At 43.3% G+C, this 18,334-nt stretch overlaps 1 protein-coding gene across 1 annotated transcript; it reads left to right on the forward strand.

Moving 5' to 3' along the window:
• The first annotated feature begins 404 nt into the window (after nucleotides 1-404).
• LOC140411326 (probable G-protein coupled receptor 139) lies at nucleotides 405-9,684 on the forward strand. The gene is made up of 3 exons (XM_072500447.1): nucleotides 405-563; nucleotides 4,392-4,560; nucleotides 8,648-9,684. The coding sequence occupies exons 1-3, from the start codon at nucleotides 405-407 to the stop codon at nucleotides 9,682-9,684; spliced, it is 1,365 nt and encodes a 454-aa protein (XP_072356548.1).
• Nucleotides 9,685-18,334: the final 8,650 nt, after the last annotated feature.

Consider the following 18,334-nt stretch of genomic DNA (forward strand, 5'->3'; position numbering starts at 1 on the left):
TTCTATTCTTAAATTAAAGCTTGTTTGAAATAAAGGATACTTATTAATCAGAGTGATCACTCAGTTTAAGTGGGAATTTACTGGTAAGATTACTCTTTCAGTGAGGACGAGTTTCCTGGGTGTGGAAGAGGTTACTCTAGTTGTTTTGCAAAGAGTGGTTAAAACAAAACTTTTGGCTTTGGCGGTCAAACTGCAATTGACTTTACCTGAAGGGGTGCAGACGTTGGAGATAATTAAAGTGATAGCTCAGCATTTAAATTCACCAAAGGCATCATTCGGAATCACTAGAACTAGCTAAAATTTAATTACGAGTGAAACATTTTGAAATGGAGGAAAAGCTTGAGCTCCTCAAAAGAAAATTGAAATGAGGAAACTTATTGTGGAAATGGAAAGATGAGCAAGGGATGAAAAGGAAAGAGGCAAACGAAGAAGAAAAGGTAAAGGAAAGAGCAGCAACGGTAGAGGGAAAAGACAAGCAGAGAGATTTTGAAGTTCGGAAAATGAATCTGCAAATAGATTACAAACTGAAAAGTTTGCAGTTAAATGCGGACATTGAGGCTGTTGTATTATATTACTTCTCCTGGTAGCATGTTATATTACTTGAAGTAATGCGTGTTACACATTTGTTTATGCCGAGAAGTTCTTAACTTTGATGATGATGAATACTCAAAGTCATCTCGTGATAGCGAATAATTTATTGAGTAACTAATCAATTAACTTGTGAGTTTGATTCTTCAATACTTTTATCAATACTTTTACTAGCAGTTAAATTAAACAAGATAGGATTGGATTAACTATGAATATTATACTTGTTCTCTGAGCTACCTCTACGCTTCTGTTCTCTAGTCACAACACACCCAAAGAGAACGGGGAAACAGATTGAGCCTGTATTTATACCCCCTATTAGTGTTGTCCTCTAGTGATCAGTTGACTGTACTGACTAACCATTAACTCTTTATGTATATACATATACAGAGATCACTACAGAGGCAAGTTCAGAGGAAGGCAGGACCCCTCTTTGTCAAAAGCCTCGAGTGAAAATGTTTGAATATATTCATGAACTTCCGACGGTTGACGAGAAAGATGTCGAAAAACGTCTTTTGTCTCGTTGAGAAATTAGCCAAATACCATGTGGGTATTGTTGGTTCAAACAAAATTGTTAGATGGAGCGAGTGAAGTGTTTGCATTGTTAGCAGAGGAGCTATCTAGGGATTATGATGAGGTGATAAAAGCCAATTAAATGCATATGGACTAGTGCCAGATTCCTATGGATGAAAGTTTAGAAATCTATGGAAGGAATCATGTCAGATGTATATGGAATTTGAAAGAATTAAACAAAATAATTTTGATATGTGGTTAAGAGAATTAAAAATTGACCGAACGCATGAAACCCATGGGGACATAGTTATTTGTTGACCAATGTGAAGATTCACTTCCTAGAGTAGTGAGAACTGCTGTGAAAGAGCAAAGGGTTAAAATTACTCGACTGGTAGCAGAGCACTGTCAATTAGTTCATAAATCAAGGTTTGTAGTTCAACATCAATTTTAAACTGTGAAGGATATGAGCTGGGGAAATGAGAAGACTGCAGGTTGTGAAGGCAAAGCAAGTCTCGGAGATATTGATGACTTTTCAGCTCAGGTCAGAAAGGAATCGTCTGGGTGTGGAAGAGATTGAAGAAAAGTTCAATGTTTTCATTGTAATAAGTTTGGATCCACCAAGTCACGGTGTTGATGTCTTAAGATAAAAACTAGGAAGACAAACAGGATAAACTAACAGGGTTTATTAAAATGGGAAAAAAATGTGGTTACCTCTCAAGAGGTGCACAATACTGCACACTGGCTCAGAGGGTGCATGTTAGGAAGGTGTCTGGTTTGTTTAAATATTTTAGATGTGGGGTAGGGTTTACACATGTCGACAAGGCGGGTATGTAAAGAGATTAAGACCTTCAGGCATACAGGAGGAAGTCAATCTTTAATGGGTGAGAGACAGAGGTATGTAGTTCAGATTAAAATTGCCCGATAAAGTGGTAAAATGTGGGATCACAATGAAGTGTGTCGTATTCCATTATGTAAAACTGGTGAAGTGGCTGCAGTGTAATTATCTTTTACAGGCAGGTCCAGTCCTTCGTGGGTAATTATATAGCGAGTGATGCCTACTGTGGTTGAAAGGCAGTGGAAAGTGAAGCGACTGAGGTGTTTCAAGAATCATATCCGAGTGGTGTTACTAGATTGTGTGGGAATAAAATCACAAAATCACAGGTTGAGACATGAGGCGGAGAAAACAAGGAGTACGGATAGCGAGATTGAGGTTCATTTATCAGGTCCAGCCTTTAACCAGATGACTGATAAAGAACAAGAGCAAGTGGAGGGTGGAGGTCAGCTGTGGAATTCTCTGTCAGCGGATCCTCCGGCCCGCCGGTAGCACACCCACACCACGTTTGCTGACGGCGAGGGTCGGCCCACAATCGGGTACTCCATTGGCCAGCTACGGGAATGGGGAATCCTGCTGCCGACGGGGGTGCGACGTGCAGGACTGGTGGACCGCAAAATTCCGCATATCTTTAGTTCCAGAAAATTAGGAGAATTACAACAGAGGAATTCAGAGATAAAGTTGATCAGAAAGCATACACAGAGATAGAATCTGAGTAGCCAGGAGTGTTATTACACAATAAATAATATATTAATAAGGAAGTGAAGCCCTTTAAATGTTCAGGTTGATGATAAAAGGTCAGCACTTGATCACATGGTATTAACAGTGCGTTATAGAAATGAAGTTCTGTGGGTAGCACATGAGATTCCTGTAGGGGGTCATTTAGGAGTAAGGACAACTCCAGTAAATATACAAAAACATTTTCATTGGCCTGTCCTGCAGCGGGATGTAGTTGAACTTTGCCATACATGTCATACTTGATTGGTATTGGAAAATCTTAAACAACAAGCAAGCCAGCTACCTTAATACCCATTCTTGCATTTGAGGAAACATTTGTTGAGGCCTCAATTGTTAAGATGATAAAAAGTAATCAATGTTTGTTGACAATAATGGGTGTGGTTGCTAGATTTCCGGAAGCAATTCTGTTGCAAAATATTGCAGCAAAGAAGGTTGTAGTGGACTTAACTTTGTTTTAGCCACATACGGGCTAACAAAAGATATCTAGTCGGATCAGGGATCCAATTTTATCGCAACGTTATTCAGGGAAGTTATTAATAGCTGAGGAATAAAGTGCATCATCCAGCATCAGAAGGAGCTTTAGAAAGGTGGCCTTTGATAAGTGGAATCAGACTTTAAAGACAACATTCATATTATCATAGAATTTACAGTGCTGAAGGAGGCCATTCGGCCCATCGAGTCTGCACCGACTCTTGGAAAGAGCACCCTACCCAAGGTCTACACCGCCACCCTATCCCCATAACCCAGTAACCCCACCCAACACTAAGAGCAATTTTGGACATTAAGGGCAATTTGTCATGGCCAATCCACCTAATCTGCACATCTTTGGACTGTGGGAGGAAACCAGAGCACCCGGAGGAAACCCACGCACACACGGGGAGGATGTGCAGATTCCGCACAGACAGTGACCCAAGCCGGAATCGAACCTGGAGCTGTGAAGCAATTGCGCTGTCCACAAGGCTACCGTGCTGCCAACATTTTGACTGTGTTGTCTTCTTTATTTCTCTGTGAACCACAAGCTGTTTCCTATATTGACTGAATGACCACACGACTGGTGTACTAGTTCAAAGACAGTTTATTAATAAGACAAGACTTATTTCTATATGCAATGATATTTAGTTTACGCACTAAACTAGACCTAATCACTAAGATGACCTTTACTTCACTTCGGGGTGACCGGCTCTGTGCAAGAGATCAGGCCTTTAACTATGTCCACGTGGGTCGGTTGGAAGTCTTCAGGTTTGTCGCGGCCGGGCTCGTCCTTCAGGTAGTGATCGTGGGTCCTTGAACTTGGCTAGTTGATATGCTGCAATTGGTCTCACACAGGCTGGTCCAAAAGAGGCCGATCTTTCGGTTTGCAGTTCTTCTTATCCCCCTGGGCTTTCGCGCCCTTTGGGGTGGTCCGAACTCCAGATCCAATAGATCGATAGAGTTCCGATCACCCTCATTGATCCTGGCCAATTAGGGGCGGATACCTCAGTGGCTGGGCGGGTCCTAGCTACCACTGTCATAGGCACAACAGCCTTTACAACTAATGGCAAGTGGCGCCGGTTTGTCTGCTACTGTTGCAACTCCATGATTCAAACTTGATTGTCCTGGCGGAAATGGTGATTGACTCTTTATGGGTACAAGTTTCAGTCAGGCCTGGCTTCTTTGCACAATACACAGAGGCTGTGTTCCTGTCTGTGTTCAAGCTGACCACAATTCCCATGATCTTTTGCAGGTGGCCATTTTAGATGGCTACAGATACAAAGATCGCGCAGATACAAAAATGGAGATTGCAAGCATGCTTAAGAATATCATTGAAGTCATTTACAATGATTGGAGATCAACTATTCTGATGGTACCAAAACCAGATGGAATGAAACGATTGTGTGTTGGACAAGCAAACTGTAATACTAAAGTTTATTTACTAAAAGTATACTGAGCAGTACCTTTAACAGAAAGGGTGAAGGAGATTCTGGCTTTTGTATCACCAAATGGCCTGCATCAGTTTAAATTGGTGCCATTTGGAATGAATAATGCGTGAGCAACATTGTGAAGACTAACTGGACTACACAATTGTGCAGTGTACACTGCAGGTTTGGTGGTGTTCAGGTCACTGCGAAAGGAGCTTTTGGAACATCTGAAGGATTTGCTCGATTGTCCACAGTGGGATGATTTGGTGGTAAACCTGACTCAACGTCTGTTTACCAAAGCTAAATCACATTATGAAGCCACATTGTTGGTCATGGTCAGATTAACGCATGGAATGAGAAACTTAAAGCGATTGGGCACTTCACAATGCCATCGACGAGAAGAGAAGTTCTGAGATTTCTGATATTGTGTCCCTTTTGGCAGAAACCCCACGCCACATTTCACCATGATGGTTGTTCCACTGTGTTCCGCCACCCTGGGCTAGTGCGCGGTCAATTCCAGCCTCACTTTACCCTGAGTCGCAGCACAATTTAAATTGACAATTAATTCTTCGAAAATATCCGCGGGCTCTGGACTTTCGCTGACAAAAGACGACAGTCATCAGGTATGTAAATGTAAACACATTTTGAAAAATTAATAACAATAACTATAATTAACTATGCAGTAGATGAAAGTGGTTAACTATTATCTAATTACTAACCTACCTCGTTATCTCACCCCCACTCTCTGTACACACAAACGCAAGACTGACAAACAAACACAGAGGGGAAAAAGGTGTAAATACAATGATGGAAGTAAAAGGATAAGGGTCTTTGTTTCAAATGGTTGTATTATAGTTCAGCTTTTTCATACGTTAGCCTTCTCGTACTCCTTTCTACAGTCTAGCCCTTCAGTTCGAGGTTTTTGTTTTCAGTCCATAATGGTTTTCAATACAGATTCATCCAAGTCTAAAGAAGCTCTCCGCAGGTACAGACATCCTCATTAGGCAGCATTAATGGAGGAAGAGAGAGCGAGAGAGAGAATGTGAAAGAGAAAGATACACATTCACAGCTGCTCAACTCAGCGTCCAGGCTCCGAATGTCCTTTCTATGGTGATCTGAAAACAATTCCACTCAGGTAGGACCCATTATTGCCTGTCACCGGGCAGAATATGGCCCTTTGCCAATTCATTGGCTACCAGCCAACCAATTGAACCGCCTACCTCCGATCTCTCGGGTGCCACAAAGTCTGAGTTCTGCTGTTCAAAAACTCCACAGTTCATTATTTTACAACGTTTGAGTTCCTTGCTTGCTCTTTCGCCTTAAAGGTATATGTCCAGAAAATATCCATGATCAAAATGATAACCACCAAGTAAAAGGAATGGGAAATAAAGGAATCACCACAAAAGGCACCTTACAACTGACTGACCTTGGAAGACAGAACTAGAAATTCCTTTGGATGGCTGACCATTTGGAGGTACTGACAAACTGAAAACTATGCTAGCTGTCGCATCAGTTTGAATCACACCGAATTACCACAAGCAATTTCAGGTGGCCATTGATGCCAGTGATGTGGGCCTTGGTGCTGTTATGTTACAAGAAATGAAGAAGCTATGGAAAGACTTGTTTGCTCCCCCACCCCCCAAAAGCCAAATACTCGTCAAAGGATGTATTCGACCATTGAGAAGGAGGCGTTGGGTTTGGCATTGGCTTTGCAACCTTTTGGCATTGATGTTGCTACAAATTCATCAGCGATAATTGTTTACACAAACCATAATCCATTGAAGTATTTGGTGAAGTTTAAAGATTGAAACAAAATACTTATTGGATGGAATTTATTGCTACAACAATTTAACTTGAAAGTTATACATGTGGCAGGAAGAGAGAATGTGAATGCCGATATTTTATCATCATTTGAGATGAAAGAAGAATGGAACGTCAAAATTGGGAAAGACAGACTTAAATGTACTATACTGCTGTTTAAATGTTCATGCATAAATATGAGGGGATATGTATCATATAGAGCAATGTGAGTGTATAGTAATAAGTAGTGTTTAAAATTGAAAATGTTATGCAAAATGAAGCCATATTTTCATATTGCTAGTTCATTCTGTTAAGGGGTTAAGTGTGAGGAATGTACAGAATTGGTATATTTCCATTGCTTTTCATATCTGTTGCAGGAATGCTCTTCAAAGCCTGGTTAAGGTAATATCTGTTGCAGTCATATTATTAAAGAACCTTGATTATGATACCCAGACTGTGTTTCTGTTAAAACTTATTTTAAGATAAGTAAAACATTAGGTAAACGTTGTTTCTATCTATTTATGTCTTTTCATACAGAAAGCTAATGAAACATTGTTATTGTTTCTGGAAATCCCCTGGGTAATAGATCATTTATGAGAGATTGTATTTTGTGCTAGCTGATTAAGTGACGGGACATTATAGTGGGATGCAATGATGAAATTAATGGGACGAGCCTTGTATTGCTGTAGTTTTGCAGTGTGTAATCAGCTTTTATGTTGAACAGCAGTTATGCAAATTCTGCCAGGGCCTATTAAGATGCAGTGTATTGGATCTGCTGTTCAAAAAGTCTCTCTTTCTCCAAAAGGTCTACACCGAGATAAGCAAGTAACCTATTTTGTCAACTTTACGTAGAAATGATATTTGAACTGTATTGGGTTGTTTAATTGGAATGAGTGAGTTAGGTGCAGACAGTAAGTACACGTTTTAAAATTTTATTTAAGACCTGTTAACAAAGTTATTTATTTGATGCTAAGCTTGTTAATTCTGTGTTTAAATTAACATGTGTTTTGACATAGATTATAATTATTGGTCAGAGTTATCATTCCTGGGGTGAAGTACCCTTCCTTACAGTTTTACAAATAGAAAAAGAGCTCTGGGTTCCCGTCTGCTATTCAAAGAAAATTTGGGGCCTGTCCGTTTCCCCAATAGTATTAGTTTTAAACAACATTTTGTAAGAGCTGACTGAAAGTTCATAAATCTGCTGATAAAAGGTGTCTTTTTGGACAAACGCAGCTTTTGCGTGAAATTGTTGGGAAGCGGCATATTCATTCGCATAGAGTCCTGTTGATCAGTTGAATGCAATGATTTCAACATAGGCTCGGATGATTTTTTTACACTGGCAGTTGCAAGTTTGGCTTTAAAAAATAAACAATCTCTTCATATTGCTAGTTAGGGGGAAGGTCTGATGTAAGTAGAAATTGTTATATATTACATATAATAATTATATTTGTGGCAGTAATGTTTTAATAGCCTGGATGAGGTATATATTTGTTGCAGTAATATTATTACAGAATCTATGTTGTGATATCCAGACTGTATGTCTGTTAAAGCTGTAATTAAGAGTGGCAAATGGTGGGAAATGCTTGATCCCGACCATTCACTTCTTTTTACAGATAAATGGGCTATTAACTTGTGATCCGATTGCTGGAGATTCCCCAGAGTGTCGGTAATTTATGGGCGAGTGGTGCTAAATCCAAGCTAAGCAGGCCATGGAACTTAGTGGGATACAAGGATATAATGAATGCAGGCTAGGTATATCTGTAGTTTTGCTGTCTGCTATAAATTTTAAGTTGAACAGCACTTTTGCCAAATGTGGTCAGCTTGGGAGGAGAATTCTGACAAGACAGAAGAATTTTCAGTTTGTTCCTGAAAGGCAATCTCTCTCCAAAGGTCTGCACAAATAAGCAAGTAATCATGTTCTGCTAACTTTATTTATCAGTAGAATTTTAACTTTATTGTGTTGCTTTGTTGGAATAGAGAAATCGGGAAGGTGTGAGGCATGAGTTGAAGTTTTTCCTTGTGTTAAAACACTGTTTACCCGATAATTGCTGTTATTTTCCTTGATGTTAATGCGGTTACTTCTTTGTTTAAATTTGCCACTCTCATCCCGTACCAATACAATGTTGTGTTCTGGACCGGGATCTTGACATCTGGAAGAAAGGAGAAGGATCAACTGGGCGCTTGAAGATATCAGCTCTTTGCATTTCAGAGCGTGCCCACAGCGGCACATAATTAGAAGCTGAGTGTCTGAAGATTATTCTCATGTCCGCTTGAAAAACAGTGCAAGAGTCATGGTTGGATTTATTGAGCTATGACCCAATTGTAAGCCACACATATTATCTGGCTAATGCTTCCTGCCTGGTCTCAGGAATAGGCAATATTTTCTGTAATTCCACTCTCTTTTCCTTTTTATGTGTTACAGTGAATTTGGTGTCAATTTTGATTCTTTCCCGTGGAAAGTGCAGCCTCTCCACCTGCACCACACGCTACTTGGTGGCTATGGCAACAGCGGATCTTCTGGTCATTATCACTGAGGTCATACTGAACCGAATCAATGATTATTATTTCCCATTGAATTTCCTAAGAATCACCCCTGTGTGTAGTGTTCGCTACGTCCTGCTCCGTATAGCCACAGACTGTTCTGTCTGGTTCACTGTCGCTTTCACTTTTGATCGATTTGTCGTCATTTGTTGTCAGAAGCTGAAATCTAAATATTGCACCAAGAGAACTGCAGCTGTGGTCCTAGCAATTATCGACATTCTGTTCACTGTGAAAAACATCCCCATCTACTTTCGATTTAAACCTCGAAGGATTATCGACAATGTACCTTGGATGTGTTTAAATAAGCGGAGCTATTTTACTGACCCTGTTTGGATTGGATTCAGAAAATTTGAAAAAGTTCTAACGCCACTGATACCATTCGCTTTAATTTTGCTGCTGAACGTACTGACAGTCAGACACATTTTGGTGACCAGCCGGGTCCGTAAGCAACTGAGAGGTCAGAGCGTGGGGGATAATCACAGTGACCCGGAGATGGAGAGCAGAAGGAAGACGATGATTTTACTCTTCTCCATATCCTGCAGCTTCATCCTCCTGTGGTTTGTTTATGTTTTGTATTTCTTTGATGTAAATGACCTCTTTGATGCAGATTCATTTTACATCTTTGAAAATGTTGCCTATATGTTGCGGAACTTAAGTTGCTGCACAAACACCCTGATTTATGTCCTGACTCAGTCTAACTTCAGAGAGCAATTGAAGAGCATGCTGAAATACCCAGTTATATCAATTATTAAATTAATTAGTAAACAACACATCTGAGACCAATCAGATGGTGAGGCAGTGCTGAAATGCAAGAGGGTAAAGCAGGTAGCTCGGAAAGGAAAGGCCAGGAGGAGTGGGGAAAACAAAATAACTGTTAGGGATGGGCAAGGGTGAATATGAATGATTCAGGAGAGGAGTCAGATGATTTCCTGGTGTGCTGGAAATAAATCAGCAAACACCATCGTTCCTTTACCTCCTCTGCTTGATTTCCCATTTCCTTGCATTTTCCCAAAAGTAAAACTTAGCGGGTTCACAGAAAAACAAAATTGTTCGCATATTAGAAATATTACTGTGACAATGCATTATTCTTATTTATTTATCAATATATTCATTTCATCAATAAACACTTTATTAAATCTGAGTCCCGAGCTTTCGTAACGCCTGGCTGGGTAATTGGGAAGGTGGGGAATGGGAAGATGGGGAATGTGGCATATGGGAGTTTGTGGAAGGTGGGTGATGGGGAAGATAGGGTTTGGGAAAGGTGGTGTGTGGAGTGGGAAGGTTGACTAGGTGATGTGGAAGATGGGCTTAATGAACATGCGGGATGGAGCAGGTGGGACTGGAATTTGTGGGAAATGGGAAGGTGAGAGGGTGGAGAATGTGGAGGATGGAAAATGTAGTGGATGCGGATTGTGGAGGATTGAAAATGTGGGTTGGGGCAAGTTGAGGAATGGCTAAGTTGGGGGATGGGAAAATGGGCATTGGGAAAGTTGGGTGACGAGGAAGGGGGTGGGGTTGGGAATGTTTTGTTGGGGCAGGTGGGTGCGAAATTGGTGGCATGGGGGTGGAGTGGGGTATTGGCATGGTGAGGGTGGGAAAGTTAGGGGATGGGGTGGTTGGGATGGCAAAGGTGTCCTTTGTGGAACATTCATGATTGGGAAGGTGGCGACAGGAGAAGGTATGGAATGTGGTACATCAGGGATGGGGAATGTTGGGAATGAGGAATGTGGAATACACAGAAGGTGGGGGGTGGGGAAGATGGGGATGGTGAATTTGCTGGATGTGCAAGGTGGGGGGTGGTCAAGCCTAGACTCTGGCAGAGCGGTGTGGAGGTTGGTCGTCACCACCAGGACCCATTTTCCTTGTGGGGTGGCTGTGGGAGGACGGGGTGGGGAGGTCTTGGGGATGGGGAGCAGAGATCCTTGGCCATGTCAGTCGGGATGGTCAGTGTCTGAAGCAGCAACTCCTGCAGGTAGATCATTCTAACTGACAGGACAATGGAACAATGATAGATGATGTTGTGATGCAACAAAGATCATTGATCAAAAAGTAGGAGGGACTGGATTCCTTTCTCAAATTGTAGCTTCATATTGCCCTGGGTTTCGTGTAGTTTTGCTTATTCAGGCTTCAGACCGAGACAGAGAGCAAGGACTTTATGTCCATTCTTTCTAAGTGAGTACCCCTCATAGCAAAATCGCCTACGACACAAATTGCCACCCCTGTCCCCTGTAAAATGATGGAAAGAGCTTTCCTCTTCATTTTCAAATACTCCATTGCCTGGAGCCAACCTCTGGTCGCTGAACCATTTGGAGATGGAAAGCTTGCTCCCTCTTCCTCTTCCCCTATTCAACTGGCAACAGATGTTGAAGAAGGTGGCACCATGTAAGGGTGCAGTGTAAGCACAGGAGCAGGCAGCTCGATGCCACCAGGCATAGTGATAAACCGAATCTGCCTGCAGACTCCCGCAGGTGGAGCAAAGATGCTAAATTGAGATCTGAAAGACTGATCATCATAAATCTTGCCCTACCTGGGTGTATAATCCAGGTGGCATGGTGCCTGTGTCAGAAATTCAGCTCTCTTATATAAATTTAGTTTGGCATAATTTTGAAGTATATAAAAGCCTGAATGGTATCGACAAGGTCTGTGTGGAAAGATGTTTCCTCTTTTGAGCTGAGATCTAGGGGGCGCTGTTTTTAACATCCAGGCACCCTTATGGGATAGAGAAGATTGATTTTTCTCTGTCCATGGGTTGTCCAACTTTGAGGCTTTACCTCAGAAAGCAATGGAAGCGGGGTCACTGAATATTGTTAAATCAGAGATAAATTGATCTTGTTGGGCAGCAAAGGTTTTTGAGAGTCGTTGGGAATTTAAAAATCGAAACACAATCAAAACATCCATAATCTTATTGAATGTTGGTGCTGTCTTGAGAGGCCCAGTCACCTTCTTCTGCTCCAGTTTTGTATGTTCAAATGGAACCAATTTCAAAGCAAACACATTTGCACAGCGAATTCCTCATTGTAACGCAAAGAAAATGGCCAAATATTTTTTCAGAGAAAGAATTTAAATGGGGAAACCTTGGTGTCCTTAAAACGGATCAGTTGAAAATGTTTGCTGGGGAAAGATGTCCGCCGACACCCTCACCCGTTTACCGCCTCTGGTTGGGGTCCCAGCTCCCAGCAGTGAACATTTTCCAGTAAAATCAAACAAAATGGGCTGATCCAGTCGTCAGTGGAACATCTGGATCTCGCGTCTCCCGTTGAGCACTCGGATCAATAGCTCAATGGTGACTCCAAATCTATGGCCTCGTTAATTTAATTGCAGCTACAATTACGAGGAGGTGGAGAGAGAGGAAGAAGCTCATGAGAGGGAATGAGAGCGTGGGGAATGTTAAAGAGAGGGAAAGTGAGAAAGAGAAGGAAGGGAGAGGAAGGGATCAAGAAAAGGAAAGAGAATTTGCTTTTTCCGAATATTGGAAATGGAGCTGGCAACTCAAAGGTAAGGAGAGTATAGACGGCATCGCTGCAAGTTAATATCTCTCTCGATGAGGAAATACCCACCCCATCCCCCTCACCATCCCTCTCACGTGGGACTACTTTCTGAGACCATCAAGTTTGTGAGATTCCTTTCCAAATTTGAAGAGAATGATGTGAAGCCATTTTTGTTCTTTTAGAAAATAGGAGGGCAGCTAAAATGGCCCCCAGATATCTGGACATTTTTAGTTCATGGGGAGCTGTTTGAGAGCGTCCAAGCGGTCTACTTCATGCTGCATTGTGATGGGCCCCAGGGCCATAGGTCCCCAAGGCACAGGGCACCGATGGAGCCAGGGTTGTGGAGCGCAGAGTGCTGGAGGAGTGGCCGGGGGGGGGGGGGGGGGGGGCGGGGGGGGGGGGGGGGTGGGGGGAGCAGGACAAGTGGGGGCACGGTCTGTAGTACAGCCTGTTGGACCTGGCTGGGCTTGCGAGTACGCACCATGCTAACATGTCTGACTTTTACCCCCTGCAGACAATGGCCTTCAGGCAGCACGTTAGCGCAGTGCTTAGCACAGTTACTTCACAGCTCCAGCGTTCCAGGTTCGATTTCTGGTTTGGGTCACTGTCTGTGCAGAGTCTGCACGTTCTCTGTGTGTGTGGGGGTTTTCTCCGGGTGCTCCGGCTTCCTCCCACAGTCCAAAGATGTGCAGGTTAGGTGGATTGGACACCCTAAATTGCCCTCAGTATCCAAACCGTTTCGGTGGGGATACTGGGTTACGGGGATAAAGGGGATAGGGTGGAGGCGTGGGGCTTAAGTAGGGTGCTCTTTCCAAGGGCCGGTGCAGACTCACTGGTGGCCTTTTGTGGAACATAGGAGCAGGAGGAAGTCTTTCTGCCCTTCGAGCCTGCTCCGCCATTCATCGCGATCATGACTGATCATCCACCTCAAAAGCCTAATCCTGCTGTCTCCCCATAGCCTTTGATCCCATTCACCCCAAGTGCTATATCTAGCCGCCTCTTGAATATATTCAATGTTTTAGCATCAACTACTTCCTGTGGTAATGAATTCCACAGGCTCACCACTCTTTGGGTGAAAAAATATCTCCTCATCTCTGTCCAAAATGGTTTACCCTGAATCCTCAGACTGTGACCCCTTGCTCTGGACACACCCACATTGGTAACATCTTCCCCGCATTTACCCTGTCTAGTCCTGTCAGAATTTTATAAGTCTCTATGAGATCCCCCTCATTCTTCTGAACTCCAGCGAGAATAATCCTAACCTAGTCAATCTCTCCTCATATGATAGTCCAGCCATCCCTGGAATCAGTCTGGTAAACCTTCGCTGCACTCCCTCGAGAGCAAGAACATCCTTCCACAGAGGAGGAGACCAAAACTGCACGCAATACTCCAGGTGTGGCCTCACCATGGCCCTGTATAATTGCAGCAACACATCCCTCCTTCTATACTCGAAACACCTCGCAATGAAGGCCAACATACCACTTTACCACCTGCTGCACCTGCATGCTTACCTTCAGCGACTGGTGCACAGGGACACCCAGGTCCCGCTGCACAGCGAAAACAGCGCGGGAGCAGAGAGAGCCGGGACAGCGAAAACAGCGCCGGAGGAGAGAGCCGGGAGATTTAAAAAGCGCGGGAGGAGAGAGCCGGGACAGCGAAAACAGCGCGGGAGCAGAGAGAGCCGGGACAGCGAAAACAGCGCCGGAGGAGAGAGCCGGGAGATTTAAAAAGGGCGGGAGGAGAGAGCCGGGAGATTTAAAAAGCACGGGAGGAGAGAGCCGGGAGATTTAAAAAGCGCTGGAGGAGAGAGCCGGGACAGTGTTGGGAGAGGTGAGTGCACAAAAGGTGTGGCAGGAGTGCCTTTAGTCACGGAGTGCTGATTGGAACAGAGTGCATCTGAGTTTAGGTGAGTGAGTGAGTTCGGGTGAGTGGCCAGAGAGGGCTATGTTTTTGTTGGTGTTCGGGTTTATCCTTGAGGTTCGACAAAAAATGTTTTTTTTTTTAAATATTTAAATTAATTAACTAGTTGAATATGGCTGGACAGGTGATGTGCTGTTGCTGTATGATGATGGAACTGGTGGATCCCATTGAGACCGTCAGTGACCACATCTGCAGTGTTGGCTGCTCGAGGAATTACGACTCAGAATTGATGAGCTGGAGACCGAGCTGCACACACTGCGGCACATCAGGGAGGGGGAACATTACCTGGACGCTTTGTTTCAGGAGGCAGTCACACCCGGTAGAATAAGTTCTGTTAATTCGGACAGTGGTCAGGGACAGAGTGGTATGACTGCAAGGGAGGCAGGTAGGGGGATCCTGAGTTTAGGAGTTGAGGAGCCTCATCCCTTGACTTTGTCCAACAGGTATAAGGTACTTGCTCCCTGTGTGGATGAGGAAGAGGGCTGTAGGGAGGATGCGTTGACTGACCACTGCACCGTGGTACAGGAAGCCATTCAAGAGGGGGGAGCAAAAAGACAAGTGGTAGTTGTAGGGGATTCTATAATTAGGGAGATTGATGGCATCCTTTGTAAGCCAGATCGAGAGTCCCGCATGGTATGTTGCCTGCCCGGTGCCAGGGTGAGGGACATCTCTGATCGGCTTGAAAGGATTTTGGAGAGGGAGGGGGAGGATCCAGTTGCTGTGGTCCACATTGGGACTAACAACATAGGTAAGACTAGGAAAGAGGACCTGTTTGGGGATTATCAAACACTAGGGACTAAATTAAAGAGCAGGTCCTCCAGGGTTATAATCTCTGGATTACTACCCGAGCCACGTGCCAATTGGCAGAGGGTTGAGAAAATTAGAGAAGTTAACACGTGGCTAAAGGAGTGGTGCGGGAAAGAGGGATTCCATTTCATGGGGCATTGGAATCAGTACTGGGGCAGGAGGGACCTGTACCGTTGGGACGGTCTTCACCTGAACCATTCTGGGACCAGTGTTCTAGCGAATAGGATAAATAGGTTGGTCACAAGGACTTTAAACTAGCAAGTTGGGGGGAAGGGAAGTGTAAAGCTATGGACAGTATAATGGTTAATGGAGATCAAGGCAGCAGGTTACGTGACAGGTTATTTTGTAGAGATATGGGTTCAAAGACAAGGAAAATTAGGAGAAAGGGTAAGAGGAAAAATAAATTGTGAAACGTTGCTGATCAAGGTGTTAGGATTCATAACAAAAACATAAAAAACAGCATAAGTGTACTTTATCTGAATGCTCGTAGTTTACGAAATAAGGTAAATGAGTTGATGGCACAAATCATCGTGAATGACTATGATTTAGTGGCCATTACTGAAACATGGTTAAAAGATGGTCACGACTGGGAGTTAAATATCCAAGGGTATCAGACTATACGAAAGGATAGAATGGACGGTAAGGGCGGTGGTGTAGCTTTGTTGCTTAAGGATGGCATCCGGGCAATAGTAAGGGATGATATTGGTGCTATGGAGGACAAGGTTGAATCAATTTGGGTGGAAATCAGGAATAGTAAGGCGAAAAGGTCACTGATAGGAGTAGTCTATAGGCCACCAAATAGTAACAGAATGGTAGGGCAGGCAATAATCAAAGAAATAACGGATGCATGTAGAAATGGTACAGTGGTTATCATGGGAGATTTTAATCTGCATATCGATTGGTTTAACCAGGTTGGTAAAGGCAGCCTTGAGGAGGAGTTTATAGAATGTGCCCGGGATAATTTCCTGGAACAGTATGTAATGGAACCTACAAGGGAACAAGCGGTCCTAGATCTGGACATGTGTAATGAGGCAGGATTGATTAATGATCTTATAGTTCAGGATCCTCTTGGAAGGAGCGACCACAATATGGTGGAATTTAAAATACAGTTGGAGGATGACAAGGTAAAATCAAACACTAGTGTTTTGTGCTTAAACAAAGGCGATTACAATGGGATGAGAGAAGAACTAGCTAAGGTAGACTGGGAGCAAAGACTTCATGGTGAAGCAGTTGAGGAACAGTGGAGAACCTTCCGAGCGATCTTTCACAGTGTTCAGAAAAGATTCATAGCAACAAGAAAGAAAGACGGTAGAAAGGGGAAAAATCGACCGTGGATATCTAAGGAGGTGAGGGAGAGTATCAAATTGAAGGAAAAAACATACAAAGTGGCAAAATTTAGTGGGAGACTAGAGGACTGGGTAGTCTTTAGGGGACAACAGAAAGCTATAAAAAAGCCATAAAGAAGAGTAAGGTAGACTGTGAAAGTAAACTGGCTCAGAACATAAAAGTAGATAGTAAAAGCTTCTACAAATATCTAAAACAAAAAAGAGTCACTAAGGTAAATATTGGTCCTTTGGAAGATGAGAAGGGAGATTTAATAATAGGAGATGGGGAAATGGCTGAGGAGCTGAACAGGTTTTTTGGGTCAGTCTTCACAGTGGAGGACACAAATAACATGCCAGTGACTGATGGAAATAAGGATATGATAGGTGAGGACCTTGAGAGGATTGTAATCACTAAGGAGGCAGTATTGGGCAAGCTAATGGGGCTAAAGGTAGACAAGTCTCCTGGCCCTGATGGGATGCATCCCATAGTGTTAAAAGAGATGGCTAGGGAAATCGTAAACGCACTAGTGATAATTTATCAAAATTCACTAGACTCTGGGGTGGTCCCAGAGGATAGGAAAGTGGCAAACGTGACACCACTGTTTAAAAAAGGAGGTTGGCAGAAAGTGGGTAATTATAGGCCGGTAAGCTAAACTTCGGTTGCAGGGAAAATGCTGGAATCTATCATTAAGGAGGAAATAGCGGGGCACCTGGAGGGAAATTGTCCCATTGGGCAGACGCAGCATGGGTTCACAAGGGGTAGGTCGTGTCTGACTAATTTGGTAGAATTTTTTGAGGATGTTACCAATGCAGTAGATAACGGGGAGCCAATGGATGTGGTATATCTGGATTTCCAGAAAGCTTTTGACAAGGTGCCACACAAAAGGTTGCTGCATGAACTAAAGATGCATGGCATTGAGGGTAAAGTGGTAGCATGGGTAGAGGATTGGTTAACTAACAGAAAGCAGAGAGTGGGGATAAATTGGTGTTTCTCTGGTTGGCAAACTGTAACTAGTGGGTTCCCTCAAGGGTCAGTGTTGGGCCCGCAGTTGTTCACAATTTACATAGACAATTTAGAGTTGGGGACCAAGTGCAATGTGTCAAAGTTTGCAGACACTAAGATGAGTGGTAAAGCAAAAAGGGCAGAGGATACCGGAAGTCTGCAGAAGGATTTGGATAGGTTAGGTGAATGGGCAAGGTCTGGCAGATGGAATTCAATGTTGCCAAGTGTGAGGCAATCCATTTTGGGAGGAATAACAGCAGAATGGATTATTATTTAAACGGTAAGATGTTAAAACATGCTGCTGTGCATTGGGACCTGGGTGTGCTGGTGCACGAGTCGCAAAATGTTGGTGTGCAGGTGCAACAGGTGATTAAGAAGGCTAATCGAGTTTTGTCTTTCATTGCTAGAGGGATGGAGTTCAAGACTAGTGAGGTTATGCTGCAATTGTATAGGGTGCTGGTGAGGCCGCATCTGGAGTATTGTGTTCAGTTTTGTGCTCCTTTCCTGAGAAAGGACATATTGGCACTGGAGGGAGTGCAGAGGAGATTCACTAGGTTGATCCCAGAGTTGAGGGGATTGGATTATGATGAGAGGTTGAGTAGACTGGGACTGTACTCATTGGAGTTTAGAAGGATGCGGGGGGGGGATCTTATTCAGACATATAAAATTATGAAGGGAATAGAAAGGATAGATGCGGGCAGGTTGTTTCCACTGGTCGTGTAAAATGCGAGTCCAAGTTGAAGAATTTGAGAAAGGAAACTAAAGGGAGGCTGCCGGTCTGCTTGCGAGGGAATTGAGCTGGAGAGGCTGAATGACCAGTGAAGGAAATTCAAAAGATACAATATGAGACTTTGAAGTGAGCTATGAGAGCATTTTTATAATGG

Source organism: Scyliorhinus torazame, chromosome 4 (assembly GCF_047496885.1).
Source record: "Scyliorhinus torazame isolate Kashiwa2021f chromosome 4, sScyTor2.1, whole genome shotgun sequence".
NCBI classification, from domain to species: Eukaryota; Metazoa; Chordata; class Chondrichthyes; order Carcharhiniformes; family Scyliorhinidae; genus Scyliorhinus; species Scyliorhinus torazame.

Excerpts from the sequence above, each read along its gene's own strand:
- LOC140411326 (XM_072500447.1), top strand. The coding sequence starts at position 405 with ATGAAAAGGAAAGAGGCAAACGAAGAAGAAAAGGTAAAGGAAAGAGCA. Across the intron at positions 564-4,391 it reads ATGCGGACATTGAGGCTGTT|GTGGCCATTTTAGATGGCTA; the intron begins GTATTATATTAC and ends GATCTTTTGCAG. Across the intron at positions 4,561-8,647 it reads GTGTGTTGGACAAGCAAACT|TGCAAGAGTCATGGTTGGAT; the intron begins GTAATACTAAAG and ends CTTGAAAAACAG.